The sequence below is a fragment of the Zingiber officinale genome, chromosome 10B (genome assembly GCF_018446385.1).
Source record: "Zingiber officinale cultivar Zhangliang chromosome 10B, Zo_v1.1, whole genome shotgun sequence".
Lineage (NCBI taxonomy): Eukaryota > Viridiplantae > Streptophyta > Magnoliopsida > Zingiberales > Zingiberaceae > Zingiber > Zingiber officinale.
The window spans coordinates 75,673,839-75,692,673 of NC_056005.1; the positions used below are offsets into that span (position 1 = coordinate 75,673,839).

The 18,835-nt window shown below is 39.1% G+C and overlaps 1 protein-coding gene across 1 annotated transcript; it reads left to right on the forward strand.

Moving 5' to 3' along the window:
• The first annotated feature begins 3,142 nt into the window (after positions 1–3,142).
• Positions 3,143–10,105, forward strand: LOC122029579 (lysine histidine transporter 1-like). Its single transcript, XM_042588630.1, has 10 exons — positions 3,143–3,280; positions 3,912–4,063; positions 4,139–4,402; positions 7,140–7,143; positions 8,735–8,850; positions 8,948–9,341; positions 9,409–9,514; positions 9,619–9,710; positions 9,787–9,855; positions 9,967–10,105. Exons 1-10 carry the CDS (start codon positions 3,227–3,229, stop codon positions 10,069–10,071), a joined length of 1,356 nt encoding a protein of 451 aa, XP_042444564.1. The 5' UTR covers positions 3,143–3,226; the 3' UTR covers positions 10,072–10,105.
• The last annotated feature ends 8,730 nt before the right edge of the window (positions 10,106–18,835 follow it).

The window sequence follows — 18,835 nt, forward strand, 5'->3', positions numbered from 1 at the left end:
GGTATGTATTTATGTTATTAGCATTTTAAATTCAACCTTTCTTTATATTGAATCATGATTTATTTTATTATACAGTTTTATTCCCAATGGTCATAGTGTGGCTGCATACATTTCAAAAAAATTTAAGGAACGACAATGCGCTGCTGGTGTCACTTGGAGGCATGTAGATCAAGAAATGAAAGACTTTTATTATAATGAATTTATGGTAAGTAATATTTTCTATATTGGACACGGAATAATATTCTTTGATACTAATTATTTTTGTATTGTTGTAGAAAAAATATACCTGTGACGCAGAACATGAGGTGGAATTCAAAGCAACATGGAATAATTACTGCCAGAAGTTGTACAAGGATTTAATGTACAAGTGGAGAAGAAATGCAACAAAACCATCGTATATACCAGAGGATATTTGGGTTGCATGGCAAAAAATTTGGACTGCAGAAAATTGGCAGCGAAAGTCAGCTACTGCGCAAAGCAATAGAAAAGCTGAGGTCGGTGGCACGAGTATGGGATCTTCAAAGCACACGGCTGGATCACGATCTATGGTTGAGCATGCCATTGAATTGGTATGCTTAAAATAACCTTTAGAACTAATTAGTGAAAGTAATTGTATTTTAATCTTTTAAATATTTTATCCATGCAGGAAAAGACATTACAAAAACCTGGTACTTGTTGGGATTTATTTCGTAAAACCCACCAGAAAAAGGATGGCACATTTGTGGATTCTAAATCAAAAGCTAGTGATGTAAGCATATAATCTTGTTTACCACCCAATTTTAAAAAGGATTATCTTTGTTAATTTTTTATTAGACATTAATAAATTTTTTGCACAGGACAATATGATCGATCGTGTTGCACAGGCATCTCAGCCTGTTGTAGAGGGAGGGGACGTACCAATTTTATCAGATGAAGCTATAAATGATATTTATTATGAAGTTGTTGGCGGAAGTAAAAAGAACACCCTCTACGGCCTTGGCTCTCAAGCACGAGTTGCATATGATCGTGAGATGGCTCCTAGGCCCAGGGGTCGACCCAGTTCTTCATCCACTGGTATTCAAGGCTTACGTCAAGAAAATCAAGATTTGAGGGATCGGGTCACTGCAGTAGAGGCGTCAATAGATGATCGGGTCAAGTCTGCAGTAGAGCAATCTGAGAGATCGATGAATGATCGATTCAAGGCGGCAGTAGAGCAATCTGAGCGATCAATGGATGATAGAGTTAAGGCAGCCGTTGAGCGACAAATGCGAGAATTCTTTGATTGCTATTCAGTAATGAGTCCTTCTGCTTTTCCAACACCGCATCGTTTTGATTCACAAGAAACTCAAGACCCAAATCATCCTGATAAATAGAAATTATGAGGTGTGCTGGGCCTGATCTAGTAAGGATCGTAGCACTAGTGTTTTTTTAACATGCCATTTACCTTGATTCCAATATAAATTTTAATTTGTGATTTTTTGTAGATGTACCATCACTCCAGCAAGAAAAATGAGATGCAAAGCGGCGTATCGTCCATCTGAACTTCTCTGTCCTCTTCACTTCCGGTAAGCTTCTATTCAAATTTTAGATCATGTTATTAAAAAAATTCTTAAAGAGTTGTAGATTTAGAGTTAACTTGACTCGTATCAAGTGTATATATATTGCAAGTAAGAGTTAAGCTCTATATATATGCAACATGTATTCCATGATCCATATTTTTGTTAAACATCTCTTCCTATTTTTGTTTTCATTAATAATATATTGTTATTTTATTTGATGCAGGATTGGATAAAGAAGGTTGTTATTTTATTTTTGAGCACGTTGACATGTTTATCATCAATGTTTGGATATCGTCTACTTTATTGCTTTTGTTTTGTATCAACTGGATTTGGTTTGTAATATTGGATTTGACTTGCATGTATAATATGTAACTTTTTGAGGTTTGTATTAACTGGATTTTATTTGGTTGATGTTAAAGTTTATGATAATGTTTGTGTTGTCATGGTTGATTGTGAAGTTGGATATTGGTTAGTATGATATTGTGTTGTCATGGTTGATTGTGAAGTTTATTTGATGTTCGTGTATGATATTGGTTGTATTGTTTGTATAGTATTTTGTTGTAAATAGGATACAAATAGGAGCAGCTGTATTTTTCCAGAATTAGCGACCGAAAATATAAATTCAGTCGTAAAATAAAGCAATGGAATTTTTTCCTAACAGGACTTTAACGACCGATATTTAGATTTCGGTCGTTATTTAATGACCGAAGTATAAATATCGGTCGTTAAATAACGACCGCAATATAAAATCTGTCGCTATTTACCATTAAATAACGACCGATATATAAATATCGGTCGTTACTTACCGACCGAAATATAAATATCGGTCGTTATTTAACGACCGAAATCTAAATATCGGTCGTTAAAGTCCTGTTAGGGAAAAAAAATCCGTTGCTTATTTTACGACTGACTATATATTTTCGGTCTCTAAAATTAGCGACTGATTAAATTTCGGTAGCTATATTAACTACCGAATGAATAATTCAGTCGCTAAAACAGCTTGCGACGGAAAAAATACCGACTTTTGTTTTCCGTCGTTGATCGGTCGTTAAATTGTATTAGCGACTCTTTAGCGACCGAATATTCGGTCGCTAAAGCTGATTATTTTTGTAGTGAGTTGTCTACCTTCTTGCATACTAAATTTTTTGTGGATGTTATTCAAATAATTTTTTGTTTTTCAAACTTGCCAGGCAAGTGTGACAAGATAATTTTATTTTTAACTTTCCTATTTTGTTATAAAGTGTTTATTTAACTTACTAGATTTTTTCAATTAACTAGATAAACCACACATCGATTTATACAAATTAAATCTTCTTCCCTTTTGTGGGCATTCCTAACTCTCACAAATCTTTTTTTTTTTTTTGATCTTTCATTGGGTGCTCGAAGAGGTATCAGTTTCTAAATTCTCCCTTCTTTTTCTATTTTTTTTTTTCTTTTTTGCATGTAGAAATTAATTTTTATAATGTTCATTTCTCCTTGTATTCAAAACATATTATACAACCTTTATTTTAGTTATTTTTTTTCTTTGATATTGATTCTTTTTCCTCTAAGGTCTTCCTCTTCCTCTAATGCATATCCCTCTCCTCTTCATTCTTTCCATGCATATTGCAGTGTCTCCGGAGTACTGGTAGTCATCCTTTTCCTTTGGGAAATCTTTCCTTCCAGGAAGAAGATAGAAAAGGCTCAGCATGGGAACTCAAGGTCAATCACCCCCTGAGAACTACGACAGTAGACAAAATCAGGTAACAGGAGTCTATATTTCTACTTTGTAAATTTATCAGTACAGTAGCTTCCTTCGCATCTTACAGTATGCTCAGTAATATCAGTTTTATTTACATCAAGAACACTTGAATTCATTGGCAGAGAAGGATTTGCAGACTCAATTAATTAGTTTGATTATCATTAGGTTTATCTAGCTCGGTGTCAAAAGGATAGACATCAATTTTCAGCTTGTCTGTCAGCTGTGTCCACAAGAAACGAGCGGTATCAAAAACTACCGATGCCAGCTTTTTCATTCCTGTGGAAAACGTTTATAATGAAAAAAAAAAAAAAATCAAACTTGTGGACGTCATCGATCGATTTGGTGTTCCATTTGCTTGGATTAGTTGAAAACAAATGACTCCCATATCTCGCCGTAGTGTATGCCAACTGGGAAAACTTGCCGATCGATCGATTTAAAATATTCTCACGTGATGACTCCGATTCTGTATCCAAGCCTGTGATGGGACACGGGATCTATGGAATCGAGAATATAAAACAAATTTTTAGTTAAATTTGTTTAAGATCGAATAAATATAATTAATCTGTTGTTGAATTGGGAGCTGAGATTCAGAGATTGGTTTCATAAATCAAATGGTTTCTGGTCAATGGCAGAGCGAGAAGGAGAAGGAGAAGGCGATCGACGACTGGCTTCCCATCACATCCTCCCGCAACGCCAAGTGGTGGTACTCCGCCTTCCACAATGTCACTGCCATGGTCGGAGCTGGCGTCCTCAGTTTGCCTTACGCCATGTCCGAACTCGGATGGTACAAACGCAGCTGATGATTGATTTTTTAATTTTTCCTACTTGTTTTCTTCTCAAATTGAGGATCATATCGCAGGGGGCCTGGGATCGCCGTGATGGTCATATCATGGATCGTGACCCTGTACACCCTGTGGCAAATGGTGGAGATGCACGAAATGGTTCCCGGGAAGCGATTCGATCGGTACCACGAGTTGGGACAATATGCTTTCGGCGAGAAGCTAGGCCTTTACATCGTCGTTCCCCAGCAGCTGATTGTGGAAGTCGGTGTCTGCATCGTCTACATGGTCACCGGCGGCAGATCCCTCAAGAAGTTCCACGACGTCGTCTGCTCTGACTGCAAGCAGTAAAAGAGATATAACAGAATTATCCAAATTGACCGGATCAAATTACCAAATCAAATCATATTAATATTTGGATTATTCTAATAATTCTGTTATAATTATTCTCAGAATTATTCTAATAATTCTGTTATAATTATTCTCAGAATTATTCTTAGAATAATTCTGTTATTTATTAATTAGTTATTTGACCAAGTACTTTTGAACATTATATATTGTATTGATCTTAGAGCAAATATCAATGAACAATAGATTTTATCATTCTCATCTTATTCCTTTCTCTCTCTCTCTATTCTTCTTCTTACATGGTATCAGAGCCATCTCTCTTTTTTATCTTCCCTCAACTTCTTGAGGCGGAGATCGTATAAACGGCGAATTTTTAAATTTTTCCCTCGAGCCTTTTATTTTCTCCTACGTGTTTTAATTTTCTTATTCTTCTCTATTTTTCAGAACAAACGAAAAATACTTATTTTCTTCCGCTGCCAACCCCTTTGCTTCTCTTTCCTTTTCCTTAATCTTTTTTTTTTCCACTACCACCGGACAAGTTATTTTTTACTTTAGATGTCAAATACTCGACGACATCAAAGAGGACAAAAGCAAAGTCCAGACCGATGTCAAATTTGTCACATCGTTGGTCATACTGGAAATATATGCCCTAAAAGACTTGATTGGTCTAGGGTAAAATGTCAAATTTGTCTTGGAATTGGACATTTTGGTATTCAATGTCCTAGTCCATTTGATTCAAATTTCATTGGTGGTCCTACAGCCTCAAGACAACCATCTATTTCACAAGTATATCCTAAAGTTCTTTCGTCTGTGCCTACTTGTGGTAAAAACCCAGAGTTCTCATCTACTGATTGGTATATTGACACTGGAGCAACTCATCATGTCACATCAGATTATAATATCCTTACAGACATAATGTCATATTATGGCTCAGATACGGTGCAAGTAGGCGATGGTTCAGGTTTGCAAATTGCTAATCTTGGAAACACATATGTTCATTTATCTAATCGAACTTTTCACATGCGCAATGTCTTTCATGTTCCATCTATCACTAAAAATTTACTTTCTACGCCAGTTTTGTCTTGATAACAATGTCATTTTTGAATTTCATCATAATCATTATCTTATAAAGGATAGAGGAACAAATGCTATTGTGTTTTATGGGAGAATCAAAAATGGCCTCTATTGTCTTCAGAGTTCTTCAATCAAAGCTTTTGTTGGTGAACGCACAAATAAACCAGCTTGGCATGCTCGACTTGGTCATCCTTCCCTTCGTATTGTTCAGTCAATCATCAATAGGTATGGTTTACCTACTTCTATTACCTCCTCTCCATCTTATTCATGTAGGGCCTGCATGGAATCTAAAAGTCATAAGCTACCTTTCTCTTTATCTGATCATGTTTCTAATTTTCCACTTGAAATAATCCATTCTGATGTTTGGGGCCCTGCACCTATTTTGTCTAATCAAGGTTTCCAATATTATGTTACATTCATTGATCATTTTAGTAAATATACTTGGCTTTATCCTATGAGAAGGAAATCTGATTTATTTGATATATTTTGTAATTTTCAAATTCAAGTTGAACGATCTTTTAATCGTAAAATACTCTCTTTTCATTCTGATTGGGGAGGCGAATATCAAGCTCTCCATCGGCATTTTGTCTCTTGTGGAATTGTTCATCGAGTTTCTTGTCCTCACACTCCAGAACAAAATGGTTCTGCTGAGAGAAAACATAGACATATAATTGAAACTGCCTTAGCTCTTCTTCATCATGCATCAGTTCCGCGCAAATTTTGGGATGAAGCTGTTATCACTGCAGTATATCTCATAAATCGACTTCCTACACCATTGCTCAATCATAAATGTCCTTTTGAAAAACTTTATAATCAAACCCCTGATTACACTTTCCTTCGAATTTTTGGTTGCGCATGTTATCCATGGTTACGCCCCTATTCTAAACACAAACTTGACTCTCGTTCACTACAATGTGTTTTTCTTGGTTATAGCAATTTGCACCATGGTTATCGTTGCTTGCATATACCAACAGGACGAATTTATATTTCACGACATGTTACTTTTGATGAGTCTTTATTCCCTTTTTCGGTAGCTTCTTCAATCTCTCCTCCAGATACAAGTGGCACCTTCTTAATGCCACCTAATATTATCAGAAGTGATGGAATTCTAGGTCCTGCTCCGGAGCTCTCTAATAACTCTCCTATACCATCAGAATCACCTCCGGTTGCTGCTCCAATCTTAGAAGTCTCGCAGATCGAAGATAATATGCTCTCTGGTTCCTCGGATAATGCAAGTCCGTCATCTACATCACCATGTCAGCCTACTTCCTTATCGTCATCAACAAGTGATTCAGATGATAATGCTCCTCGTCGCATGCTTCCCATTAGTGATATTTATGAGCGTTGCCCACCAAATGCAACTCGATATCCCCTTCCACGAGCTCTAGTGGTTTCTTCCAAATCTATTGAACCAACCTGTTTTACACAAGCAAACAAGGATCCAAACTGGCGTAGTGCAATGTCTATAGAATTTGATGCACTTCTTCGCAATGGAACATGGACTCTAGTTCCGCGCACTCCCTCAATGAATGTTGTGGGCTCTAAATGGGTATTCCGTCTTAAGCATCGAGCTGATGGTTCTCTTGAAAGATACAAAGCTCGACTTGTAGCTAAAGGATTTAGTCAACAGCCAGGTATTGACTTTAATGACACTTTCAGCCCAGTCATCAAAATTACATCTGTCAGACTATTATTATCAATAGTTGTTAGTTCTAATTGGCTTGTACGACAATTGGATATTTCAAATGCATTTCTCCATGGTCATCTTGAGGAAACTATATTTATGGAGCAACCACCTGGTTTCATTCATCCACAATTTCCATCTCATGTTTGCCAACTCAAGAAATCCTTATATGGTCTTCGACAAGCTCCTCGTGCATGGTTTCATCGACTATCTAAATGGTTACAAGCTCAAGGATTTTCTGGATCAAAGACTGACTCGTCTCTATTTCACAAATATAATGATGAAAATATGATATTTTTTCTTATTTATGTGGATGACATTCTGATAACCGGCAATGATCACAAGGGTATCACAACTTTATTAAGTCTTCTCAATCAAGAATTTCCTACTAGAGATTTGGGTATTGCTCGTTTTTTTCTTGGTATTGAGCTTATTCCACATGAGGATGGCTATCTTCTCTCTCAGAGCAAATACATTACTGGACTTCTTCAAAAAGCCAAAATGGATGGAGCACGTCCGGTCTCTACACCAATTGCTATAAACAACTCTCCAACTTCATCCTCTCCTGCTCTATCTGATCCACAAATTTATCGAAGTATTGTTGGGGCCTTACAATATGTCACTATCACACGCCCTGATATTACTTTTGCGGTAAATCGTGCCTGTCAATTCATGCATGCTCCAACTGAACAAAATTGGGATAATGTAAAAAGAATACTTCGCTATCTCAAAGGTACTATTCTACATGGTCTTCTTTTATATCGCCAATCGTCTCGAGATTTACATGCATATAGTGATGCGGATTGGGCAAGTTCTCCTGAAGATAGACGCTCTACTAGTGGATATGCAATATTTCTTGGACGAAATCTTATCTCATGGAATTCGAAAAAGCAACCTACGGTATCTCGTTCAAGCACTGAGGCAGAATATAAAGCTATAGCAAATACAACGTCAGAAATTATTTGGCTTCAATCACTTCTCTCCGAACTTCATCTTGCATCAAATATTGCACCAAAAATTTGGTGCGACAATATTGGAGCAACATATCTCACAGCAAATCCAGTCTTTCATGCTCGTACAAAACATGTGGAAATTGATTTTCATTTTGTTCGTGAACGTGTGGCAACTCAGCAATTATCTGTCTCTTATATTTCTGCTGAAGATCAAATCGCTGATATATTTACCAAGCCACTATCCAGACAACGCTTCAACAAGTTAGCAAGCAAACTCAACGTCAGAGATCTCCCGTTGAGTTTGTCGGGGGGTAAAAGAGATATAACAGAATTATCCAAATTGACCGGATCAAATTACCAAATCAAATCATATTAATATTTGGATTATTCTAATAATTCTGTTATAATTATTCTCAGAATTATTCTAATAATTCTGTTATAATTATTCTCAGAATTATTCTTAGAATAATTCTGTTATTTATTAATTAGTTATTTGACCAAGTACTTTTGAACATTATATATTGTATTGATCTTAGAGCAAATATCAATGAACAATAGATTTTATCATTCTCATCTTATTCCTTTCTCTCTCTCTCTATTCTTCTTCTTACAAGCAGATCAAGCTCACCTTTTACATCATGATCTTCGCCTCTGTGCACTTTGTCCTCTCGCAGCTTCCCAACTTCAACTCTATTTCCGGGATATCTCTGGCCGCCGCTGTTATGTCTTTCAGGTACGTACTCGATAAAATTACTTCACGGTCGATCGATCGATCGATCGATCAAAAAACAAAAGGAGTGACTACTAATTCCTTGCTCGATCCATTCTAGTTATTCTACCATTGCATGGGTGGCTTCGGTGGACAAGGGGAAGCAGGAGCATGTGGAATACGGTTACAAATCTGATACACAAGAAAGGACTGTGATGAGGTTCCTGGCGGCGCTGGGAGATGTGGCCTTCGCGTACGCCGGCCACAACGTGGTGCTGGAAATCCAAGCCACCATTCCTTCCACTCCCGAGAAGCCTTCCAAGAAGCCGATGTGGAAGGGCGTGATCGTCGCCTACATCGTCGTCGCCCTCTGCTACTTCCCCGTGGCTTTCGTCGGCTACTGGGCCTTCGGCAACGGAGTCGAGGACAACATCCTGGTCTCTCTAAGCAGACCGCACTGGCTAATTGCCATGGCCAACATGATGGTCGTCGTTCACGTGATCGGAAGCTACCAGGTGATCCGATCCACATATATATATATAATCGATCATCATTCCAAATTAATTATCCTCGATTCTGCAGATCTACGCGATGCCTGTGTTCGACATGATGGAGACGGTGCTGGTCAAAAGGCTTCGCTTTCCTCCTGGTCTAACTCTTCGCCTGATAACACGAAGTGCTTATGTCGGTAAGCCTCTCCCTCCATTAATTTCCTCAATCGCACTTAACGATTCGATTCAGTAAATCGTGGAGCAGAGAACTAAATTCCTTGGACTGTGAACTACCATGCAGCATTCACCATGTTCGTCGGCATAACCTTCCCCTTCTTCGGCGGACTACTCTCTTTCTTCGGCGGATTCGCGTTCGCCCCGACCACATACTTCGTGAGTGCTCCACACACTTACCTTACATTGCCACCACATTGTAACAAACCATTTGATATTGCCATTATGATTCCAGCTTCCTTGCATCATGTGGCTTGCTATTTACAAACCCAGAAGGTTTAGCTTATCTTGGATCACTAATTGGGTAAGCAAGTCAAGAACATCTCTTCCTTGCATATCATCTCTGTCAGAATTAACGAACCTGAATATGAATATTAGTTTGTTTCGTTTTTTCATTTTTTTCCTTCTTAATTAGATCTGCATAATTCTTGGGGTCCTGCTGATGATCTTGGCTCCTATTGGTGCATTGCGAGACATCATCGGAAACATAATAGACAAGCAATACAAGTTCTACCAATGAGAATGGCCGATGTTGACTTGGGTGGGGATTTATAGCGAGTCCAAATTACATACAACGAAAACGCAAGAGGTACATAGTGAAATTAAGTGCATTGTGTGGTGTCAACAGATGGGCAATTGATTAAATTATTGATCGAGCGCAAAGGTTGTATACAGCATTCAAGTGTCTGGAGTGCGAGTTGTTGTACAATGAATGTATATTTCGTTACTTATGGTACCATCTTTTACTCTTAAATATAAGTCACAGTTTATTCAGGAGTACGACAATAAAAATTATAAAAAAAAATCATCCTGAAAAATTTTCTTTTTTCGAATATGAAGATTTTTCTTTTTTTACTTTTTTAAAAAGAATAAATTATTTTTTTTCTATTTACTTAATAGGCAGATTGATATGTGTGAATTAATTTTAATATTTTTAATCCATTTAAATCCGGCATCAAGTAACTTCGCAAAGTCATAGCCTAATTTTTCTCTACTCGTGGTACATTTCATAACTATGAATACACCTCATACGGCTATCGATAATGGCATAGCCAGAAATTTTATACCTCCGGATTATTCTCGAGAGAGCTGATAAAAAAATACTCTCGGGCTACCTTCCTCCCTCTCACACGTTCTTTCTTTCTCTCACCGCAAATCCAAATTGCAACTCCTTTTCAACATTATCAATCCCCTTGGCTAAAGCCTTATCAATCTCAAAAATAGTATTGCAGCCTTATCAGTCGATGGCTAACTTGGATCAGTTAATCGATCCAAATATGGTAACGGCAGAGATTAGATCGAATCAACGTAGGAAAGGAAATTCTAGATTTCATAGACGGATTAGCGGGAGCAGTCGACAAAATAACATGATTTACAAGATCCGAAGGGTCGAAATAGAGAAAGAAGGAAAGCACGGGGTTCAGTAGACGGATAGTTGGATTAGTCGACCGAAAGATTCAATCTATGGAACATGGATCAGTCGACTGAGCAGTGGCTATAAAATGGACTCGTTGACCAAGCCGAGAATCAACTCATTCATTCATTTCGATCACACTCACTATTTCGTCTATGTTTTTGCTACGTGTGCAAGTTTTTCTATTACTGTGCCAAGAGACCATCTGATAACCTATGCCTAAGACTTAATCTTTATTGTCAGTATATTTTATATTTGTACTTGCATTGTAATTGCTCATCTTATATATCTGAACAATTCAAGCATTTAGTGGATTGCTCATTGAAAGCGATTAAAGATCGCGGGCCTTAGAGTAGTAGTCGTTGGACTACGAACCAAGTAAAAAGAAACTGTCTTTTTGTGTTTGTCTTCTCCCCATTCTGCTGCACTTTGATTTACTTTAAAGAAAAGGTTTTAAACAAATGAGATTCACCTTCTCTCTCATCTCTTACGATCCAATAATTGGTATCAGAGCTAATTTGCTCTAATAGCTTAATGAATTTTTGAGCTTCTTAAAATCTTTTCTATTCTTTGAAAAAAGTTTTCTTTTCATTTTTTTTTCTACAACATTATTTTTTATCTCAAACTAATAATCCCAAGATAAAGTTTTGGAAATTCTTTTTCTATTTATATCCTCTTGTAAAAATGTTGATGTCTCACCAAGAAGGATATAAGACTATTTGTCCTTCACTATTAAATGGAGATTACTTGAGTTATTGGAAATGGAGGATGGAGTGTTTCCTCAAATCCAACATTGATATGTGGTTCATGATCATAAAAGGGTACTCACTACCAACCAAATACGAAGAACCACTAGATCTGAAAGTGAAATCCCAAAATGATGAAGAAAGCCCAAATCAACTGTAAGATGATGAACACCCTCCAATGTAGTTTAACAAAGGAGGAGATCAACCGAGTTAAGCGTTTTGAAAATTCCAAAAAACTTTAGGATCGACTAGTCAAGTTGCATGAATGACTGATGACTTTAAGGTAACATGAGATCTTCTTTTAAATTAATTATTTAATATTAAAATATTGCATGGAGAAACCGTGACTCTACTATACACAAGAATAAAAGACATCATCAATGGGCTTCACCTCATCGACTACAAATAAAAAATTGTGATTTAATAAGGTACGCGCTAAACTCTTTCTCTCGAAATACAGTGTAGGCATCTATGATATATAGATGCCAATAAAATTTTGAAGGATCTTTCAATTATTAGTTTAGATAAATTATTTTATAAAGTAGAATTATATGAATAGATTAACTCTTATCAAACTGAGCAGAGTATAGCTATGTATGTAGGTCAAAATAAGGAGGTCAAGTCTAAGTCTCGACCAAAATAAGAATCTAAAAGCGAGTCAAACTCATATTCAAACAATGAAGAGGAGACTGTAAACATGGTCTAAAAGATGTTGACTAAGAATAAATTCACTAAAAGAAATCTAAAGAAAGTACAAAACAACTTAAATATACCAAAATCGGAGGTAATGTGTGCTACGAGTGCAACAAAAAAGGCCACTATAAGTATGAGTGCCCTAACCTAGAGGAGGAGAAACCTAAGTCTTCAAGAAGAAGGAAAGCGCTCAAGGCCACTTAGGACCAATCGTCTTCAGAAGAGTCGGATGCCAAAGAATTGAAGTAGTCAAGCCTCTTGGTACTTATGGCATGGAACGAGGAGATCGAGTTCGATTCCGAGTCTGAGAGAAGCCACATATCTATATCCGTTTCAGAATGACTAGATGAGGTAACATAATATTTAAAGAAGAAAACAAACATAATTAAATGCTTGTTTAAAAAATTGACTAAATTCGAGGATTAGATTAACTTGCTAATTGAAGAAGTTAACCACCTTAAGGAGTAGGTCAACTTGAATCCCTCAACTAACCATGTTTAAGATGGAACTTAAACTCAAGTTGCAAGACTTGAGGAAGAAAATTCCATCTTGAATGATCAAGTGTTGACTCAAGAAAATGTTGATGTCACACCTCGAGAGAGTCCTTGTTCGAAAAACGGGCAACATCTCCCTCTTTATGACAACATATGAAACCTAGATGAATAGCCATATGGTTGTACAAGTATAATAACCTACAGTCCACATGGCTAAAATAAAATATAACCACACAGTTTAATATACATCCCACATGGCTAGATCAACAACCACGCAATTGTAAAGCAACCCACACGACTGGAATAGAAAATAGAATAATAAGCAACCCACATGGCTAGAAATAAAAATAATACAATGGAAGACATAAAAAACCCATAAACCAAAAGCGACAGACTGCTAGCCGGCTAGGCTTTACACAACAACTATCAAAAATGACAAAAATAGCCACAACGCTAAACACCAAGTCCACGTTAAAATTATTACAATGCCAAGTACATAAAAATCCAAAGAAATGTAAGAAAGCAAAAGCAAAGAGAAGAGCGTCCTCAAATGTGACGTGAGATTAACAAATAAGATACTCCAAGAAACTTTACAACATGTACAGGTTACCTGAAAAAACATAAAACATACAAAGGGGTGATGAGTCCAGGTGACTTAGTAGGTAATGGACAAGATAGTGCGTGGTTAATATAAAATATTAAGATCAAAATATATAGTCTCAGTAGGTAAATAAAAACATGATCATATATGTCATAATCAATGCACCTAACCATAACTGACATAATAAATGCACATAATCATAACTAACATAATAAATATGTTGGTGCAATCGACTTCCAGGATTTTGATATTTGACAATATACCTAAGTTTGGTCAATTTGAGCAATGGTTGATCCAAACAGGACTTGATGTTTGGAAGAGAGATGTCTAGTCAGGACTAGATGACTAGCAAAGGTAAGTCCTACCCAAAGGATAGGTAGGTGAGAAGTCTACTGAGTAACTAGTCCTAACTGGAGGTTAGGCAAAGTGAAAATCTTGGTGAGTAAAGTCAGGCCCTAGTGAGAGAAGTTAGGTGATGGAAGTCCTGATGAGTGAAGACAGGCCCTAGTGAGTGAAGCTAGGTGGTGGAAGTCTTGGTGAGTGAAATCAGACCCTAGTGAGTGAAGCTACGTAGTGGAAGTCCTGGTGTGTGAAGCTGGGACCAATTGAGTGAAGGTAGGTGATGAAAGTCCTGGTGAGTGAAACTAGGCAATGGAAGTCCTATTGAGTGAAACTAGGCAACCCTAGGGGATGTAACCCTAGGTTATATGTGACCGACTGATTTCCGGTCGACCGCGAACGGTCGACCGGACCAGTAAATCTTGAAATCTGTTAACATTGTTTTACTTTACTATTTTATCTATTATGCTAACTCAGTGTTGCAGGGAAGTCCAACTAGGTCAACGGATCAATCGGATAGCTGGCATGAAGTCCAGATAGGTCTACGAGCTGACCGGATGTCTGGGAAGAAGGTAAGTTAAGGTAAGTCATTGGACGAGAGTGACTTTATGAGGATACATTCCCCGTTTGAGGAAACAGTAGGCATCGATCCAACTTAGATCCATTTGGGAAATCTAAGTTGAAATCTTGACTAGATTCTAGTCTCGAGGAGACAGAATCTAATTACTACTCTATTTGCTATATTATGCTAAATTTGTTTTGCAAGGTAGTATAATGATTATTGCCTTGAACTAATCTTTTTCTTACAGGAAAAAGCATTGATAGAAAAAGTGGTCCAGGTGTTTGGAAGGGATCCGAGCGGCCAGAGTTGGTCTAGGCACCCAGAATGCAAAAGTTTATCTCGTCGCAAACATGGAGCGCGCTGATTGGCTGGGCCGAAGTCACAGTCCAAGTACCCAGAAGGAATTCGAGCACCCGGAGCGACCTATATAAGAAGCCTTCCGCCAAAGCATGAAACACAACTTTCTACCACAATTGCTCTATTGCGCACTGCTCCAAAGATGCTCCTGCGACGCTGCGAAACACCTCCGACAACCTGCGACTCAGTTTTAATTTCCTTGTTGTCGGTAATTTAGTTTTATAGTTCTTGTACTAATCTTGTAACTCTTTTAACGTACTAATAGTAGATTTCTTAACGAAAGCACTCGGCGAGTGCAGGCCTTGGAGTAGGAGTCGACGAAGGCTCCAAACCAAGTAAAAACTTGGTGTGTTAGCATTGTTCTTATTTTTCTATTTCCATTGCTTACTCGATTAAGTTCAATGATCACTATTCACCCCCCCCCCCCTCCTAGTGAACTTGACGATCCAACAAAATACACATACCCAATCTGGATCTAACACAAATAGTATAGTAATCAGTAAACTCACTAGGAATCAGCAATAAATTTACTTGTAACACCTGAGTAACATAATTGATAGTATATTCATGTATGATAAATAAACATGTATGAAGCATGACAATCATATCTCAAGAAAATACAACAATCACAAGAAAATGGCAATATATCTCTGAAAGATGCATCGTGCATCATATGTATGTCACATGCATGCAATATAGCCACTCCCGACCACTCCTCCAGACACCATGCCCCCTGTGTGGATGAGAGATTGGATCTGTGACAACTCTACTACCCTCTAGATACCACTACTCTCGAGTGGCAGAGGTAAACAATTCACTAAGTAGTTATCTAACTACATAGCAACGAAGTCTCTAACCGCTCACATCTCTAGCCCCCTGATAACTGTACTACCCTCCAGATACCACTACTCTCGAGTGGCTAAGGCGGATAGTATATATGACTAAGTGGTCGAGTGAGTACGACAATGTTGGTGCAATTTCCAGTAGGTCAAGGTTGACCTAGTTGACCAAGCGTAAACCTTGGTCATGGTTTCGATGTTTGACAATACAAGAAGACATGTAGACATGGACAATGCAGGTGCAGTTGTCCATGCGGAGAGATACTGGTCAGGGTCTGATCAGGTTGGATGAAGAAGAGTCAAGTAGGTCAAAGTTGACCGGATACTTGACTGGGAAGTCCCAACTGGGATGTTAGGCAGTTTGGAAAGTCCTGGTGAGTGAAGCCAGGAAGTCGGGAAATCCTGGTGAGTGAAGCCAGGTGAAAATCCTAGTGAGTGAAGCTAGGTGAAAGTGAAAGTCCTGGTGAGTGAAGCCAGACAGTTGGAGAAAGTCCTGGTGAGTGAAGCTAGGCAATTGGGAAAGACCTGGTGAGTGAAGCCAGGCAGGGGAAAGACCTAGTGAGTGAAGCTAGGCAGTTTGGAAGTCCTGGTGAGTGAAGCCAGGCAAGGGGAATCCAGATGGGTCAAGGTTGACTAGACATCTGGTGAAAAGTCCAAGTATGGAGACTTGGCACGGGTAAAGTCCAAGTATGGAGACTTGGCACGGGTAAAGTCCAAGTATGGAGACTTGGCACGGAAAAGTCCAAGCAGGGAGCTTGGCACGTGAAAAGCCCAAGTATGGAGATTTGGCACGGGAAAAGTCCAAGTATGGAAGCTTGGCATGCGAAGTCGGAGAGGGCTCGGTAGCTCGTTCTCTGGACCGGACGAAGTCAGAGAGGGCTCGGTAGCTTGTTCTCAGGACCAAGTAGGGTTTAGGGCTGGGAGCTCTAAACCTGGATCGGTCTGGTGACCGATCCAGTGATACGCTGGGTTATCTGATCGGTCTGGTGACCGATCAGTAACCAAACAGAAGCATTCTGTTGCTTATCTGATCGGTCAGCAGACCGATCAATGATCGATCAGAAGGAGACGATCAGAAGGTGGGAAAGGGCCTGATCGGTCATGGGACCGATCAGGGAAGGACCTGATCGGTCCATGACCGATCAGGGAAGGGCCTGATCGGTCTTGTGACCGATCAGGACCCTTGTGGACCGATCAGGATGAAGCCTGATCGGTCCACATCCTAGCCGTTGCGTAGCAACGGCTAGTTTCTTCTGTGTCTTCTTCGCAGGGTATAGAAGGGAGAAAGGGTCAGCAGTTGCTTCTTCTTCTTCTGCTGCCAGCTCACATCTGGTTCTGAGAGGGTTCCCAGAGTTCATTGTTTCAGTGAATGGATTCCAGTCGGCAACGAGAAGGCAAGCAAAGGGTTTTACATTTCGATTGTTCTTGTTTGCTTTCTCTACTGTTGTACTCCTTATTGCTATTGTAAAGAGATTGTGGCGAGGTTTCTCCACCCACAAGGAGTATTTATTAGCCGGTTCTCCGGGGACTCATCCACCGACGGATTGATAGGGCTCGTCCACCTTACGGACACGCCGAGGAGTAGGAGTTTATCTCCGAACCTCGTTACATCGACGAGTTTGAGGTTTGCTATTCTCCGTTGTCGTTTCTATTGTTTATTTCCGCTGCGCTAACCTTGATTTGTAGAAAGAAACGAACGATTTGGGACGGCTATTCACACCCCTCTCTCTAGCCGCGACCATCAGTCCTAACAAGTGGCATTAGAGCGAGGTCGCTCTTCGTTGGATCAACACCCGGGGGAGCACGAGCTAGAGAATGGATCTATTTGGAGAAGATGTCACGATTCCACCTTTCTACGATCGCGACGACTTCGCGTTTTGGAAGGTAAGAATGAAGTACTTTCTTATGACTAACCTAGTTCATTGGAGTTGTGTGCAGGTAGGGTTTACTCATCCGGTGGATAAAGACGGAGAAACCCTAGAGAAGAAAAAGTGGACGAAGGAGCAAATCCACCAATCCACAATCAACGATGAGGTAACGAAAATTCTTGAATTTTCATTACCTAATGACATTTTGTGTAAGGTAGGTGGATATAACAATGCCAAGGAGTTATGGAACAACTTGGCCAAGTTCAATGAGGGAAGCTCCACTTCAAGTCATGAAGAGGAGTCAAGTGAGCCAAGTAGCTCACATCATGGAGAAGAGGAGTTAGAAGTTGAGGGCTACTCAACATCTAAGGAAGAAGAGGAGGAGAGTTCTTCTTCAAGAATGGAGCAAGAGGAAGAAGCTTCTACCTCCGGAAGGGATGAAGAAGAAAGTCTTCATCCATCCTCAACCCTAGGTAACTCAAGCATTTCAATTTCAAATAAATTACACATAATGTGCTTTGAGTGTAGGGAGTATGGACATTACAAGAGTAAGTGTCCAAAGAGGGTTAGGAAGACTCCACCGACGCCAAAGATCAAGGAAGCCGGAGTCCCGATACGCAAGAGCAAGGAGCACGTGGTGTGCTTCCAATGCAAGCGAAGGGGACATTATCGGAGCTAATGTCCGAGGGGGAGGCAATCTCACAAGGACAAGAGATCGAGCACATGTATAGGGGGAGCTAGGGCAAACCCTAAGGTAATCTCTAAGGCACATTCTTGCAATTCTAGTAGGATGCATGCTAGTAGCCTTATTGCTATTGTCAAGAATGATAAGCATGTTAATTATAGAAATCGATACACATGCTTAGGTGCCAAACATGTGAGCCTAGATAAGGATAACACTAGGAAAGCCAATCCTAGAATTAACCCATCTAAGGCTAAGGAAAATCTAGGTAGAAATCCCAAATCAACTAGATATATGCCTAGGAGTACCTCAAAGAACAATGACAAATTAAAAATTGAGGTATTAGAGAAAGAAAATCAAGTCTTGAGGTCAAGACTTGACTCTCTAGAAAAGGCTCTTGAGGATTTGACTCTAGGGTCTAGGGGTCAAAAACTAATGTCCAAGGACAAGAAAGGTTTGGGTCACAAACCTAAGTCCCAAGTGGTCAAGCCCACTTATCATAATGTTCCATTCGATTATGGTAGGGCAAGGAAGACCATCACCAAGGTCACAAGGGGAGTCACCCCTAGAGTGGATCTTGATGAGTCCCAAATGACCAAGGCTTTAAAGCCTAGGAGGGTCATTAGAAGGGTTGCTAGGGAAGTCATCCCTAGTGAATACTTAGTGAACCCAATGAGCTCTAATAGGTA

Coding starts and splice junctions, on each gene's coding strand:
- LOC122029579 (XM_042588630.1), top strand. CDS start 3,227: ATGGGAACTCAAGGTCAATCACCCCCTGAGAACTACGACAGTAGACAA. Junction 9,342..9,408: donor ACGTGATCGGAAGCTACCAG/GTGATCCGATCC, acceptor TCGATTCTGCAG/ATCTACGCGATGCCTGTGTT. Junction 9,711..9,786: donor TCGCCCCGACCACATACTTC/GTGAGTGCTCCA, acceptor TTATGATTCCAG/CTTCCTTGCATCATGTGGCT.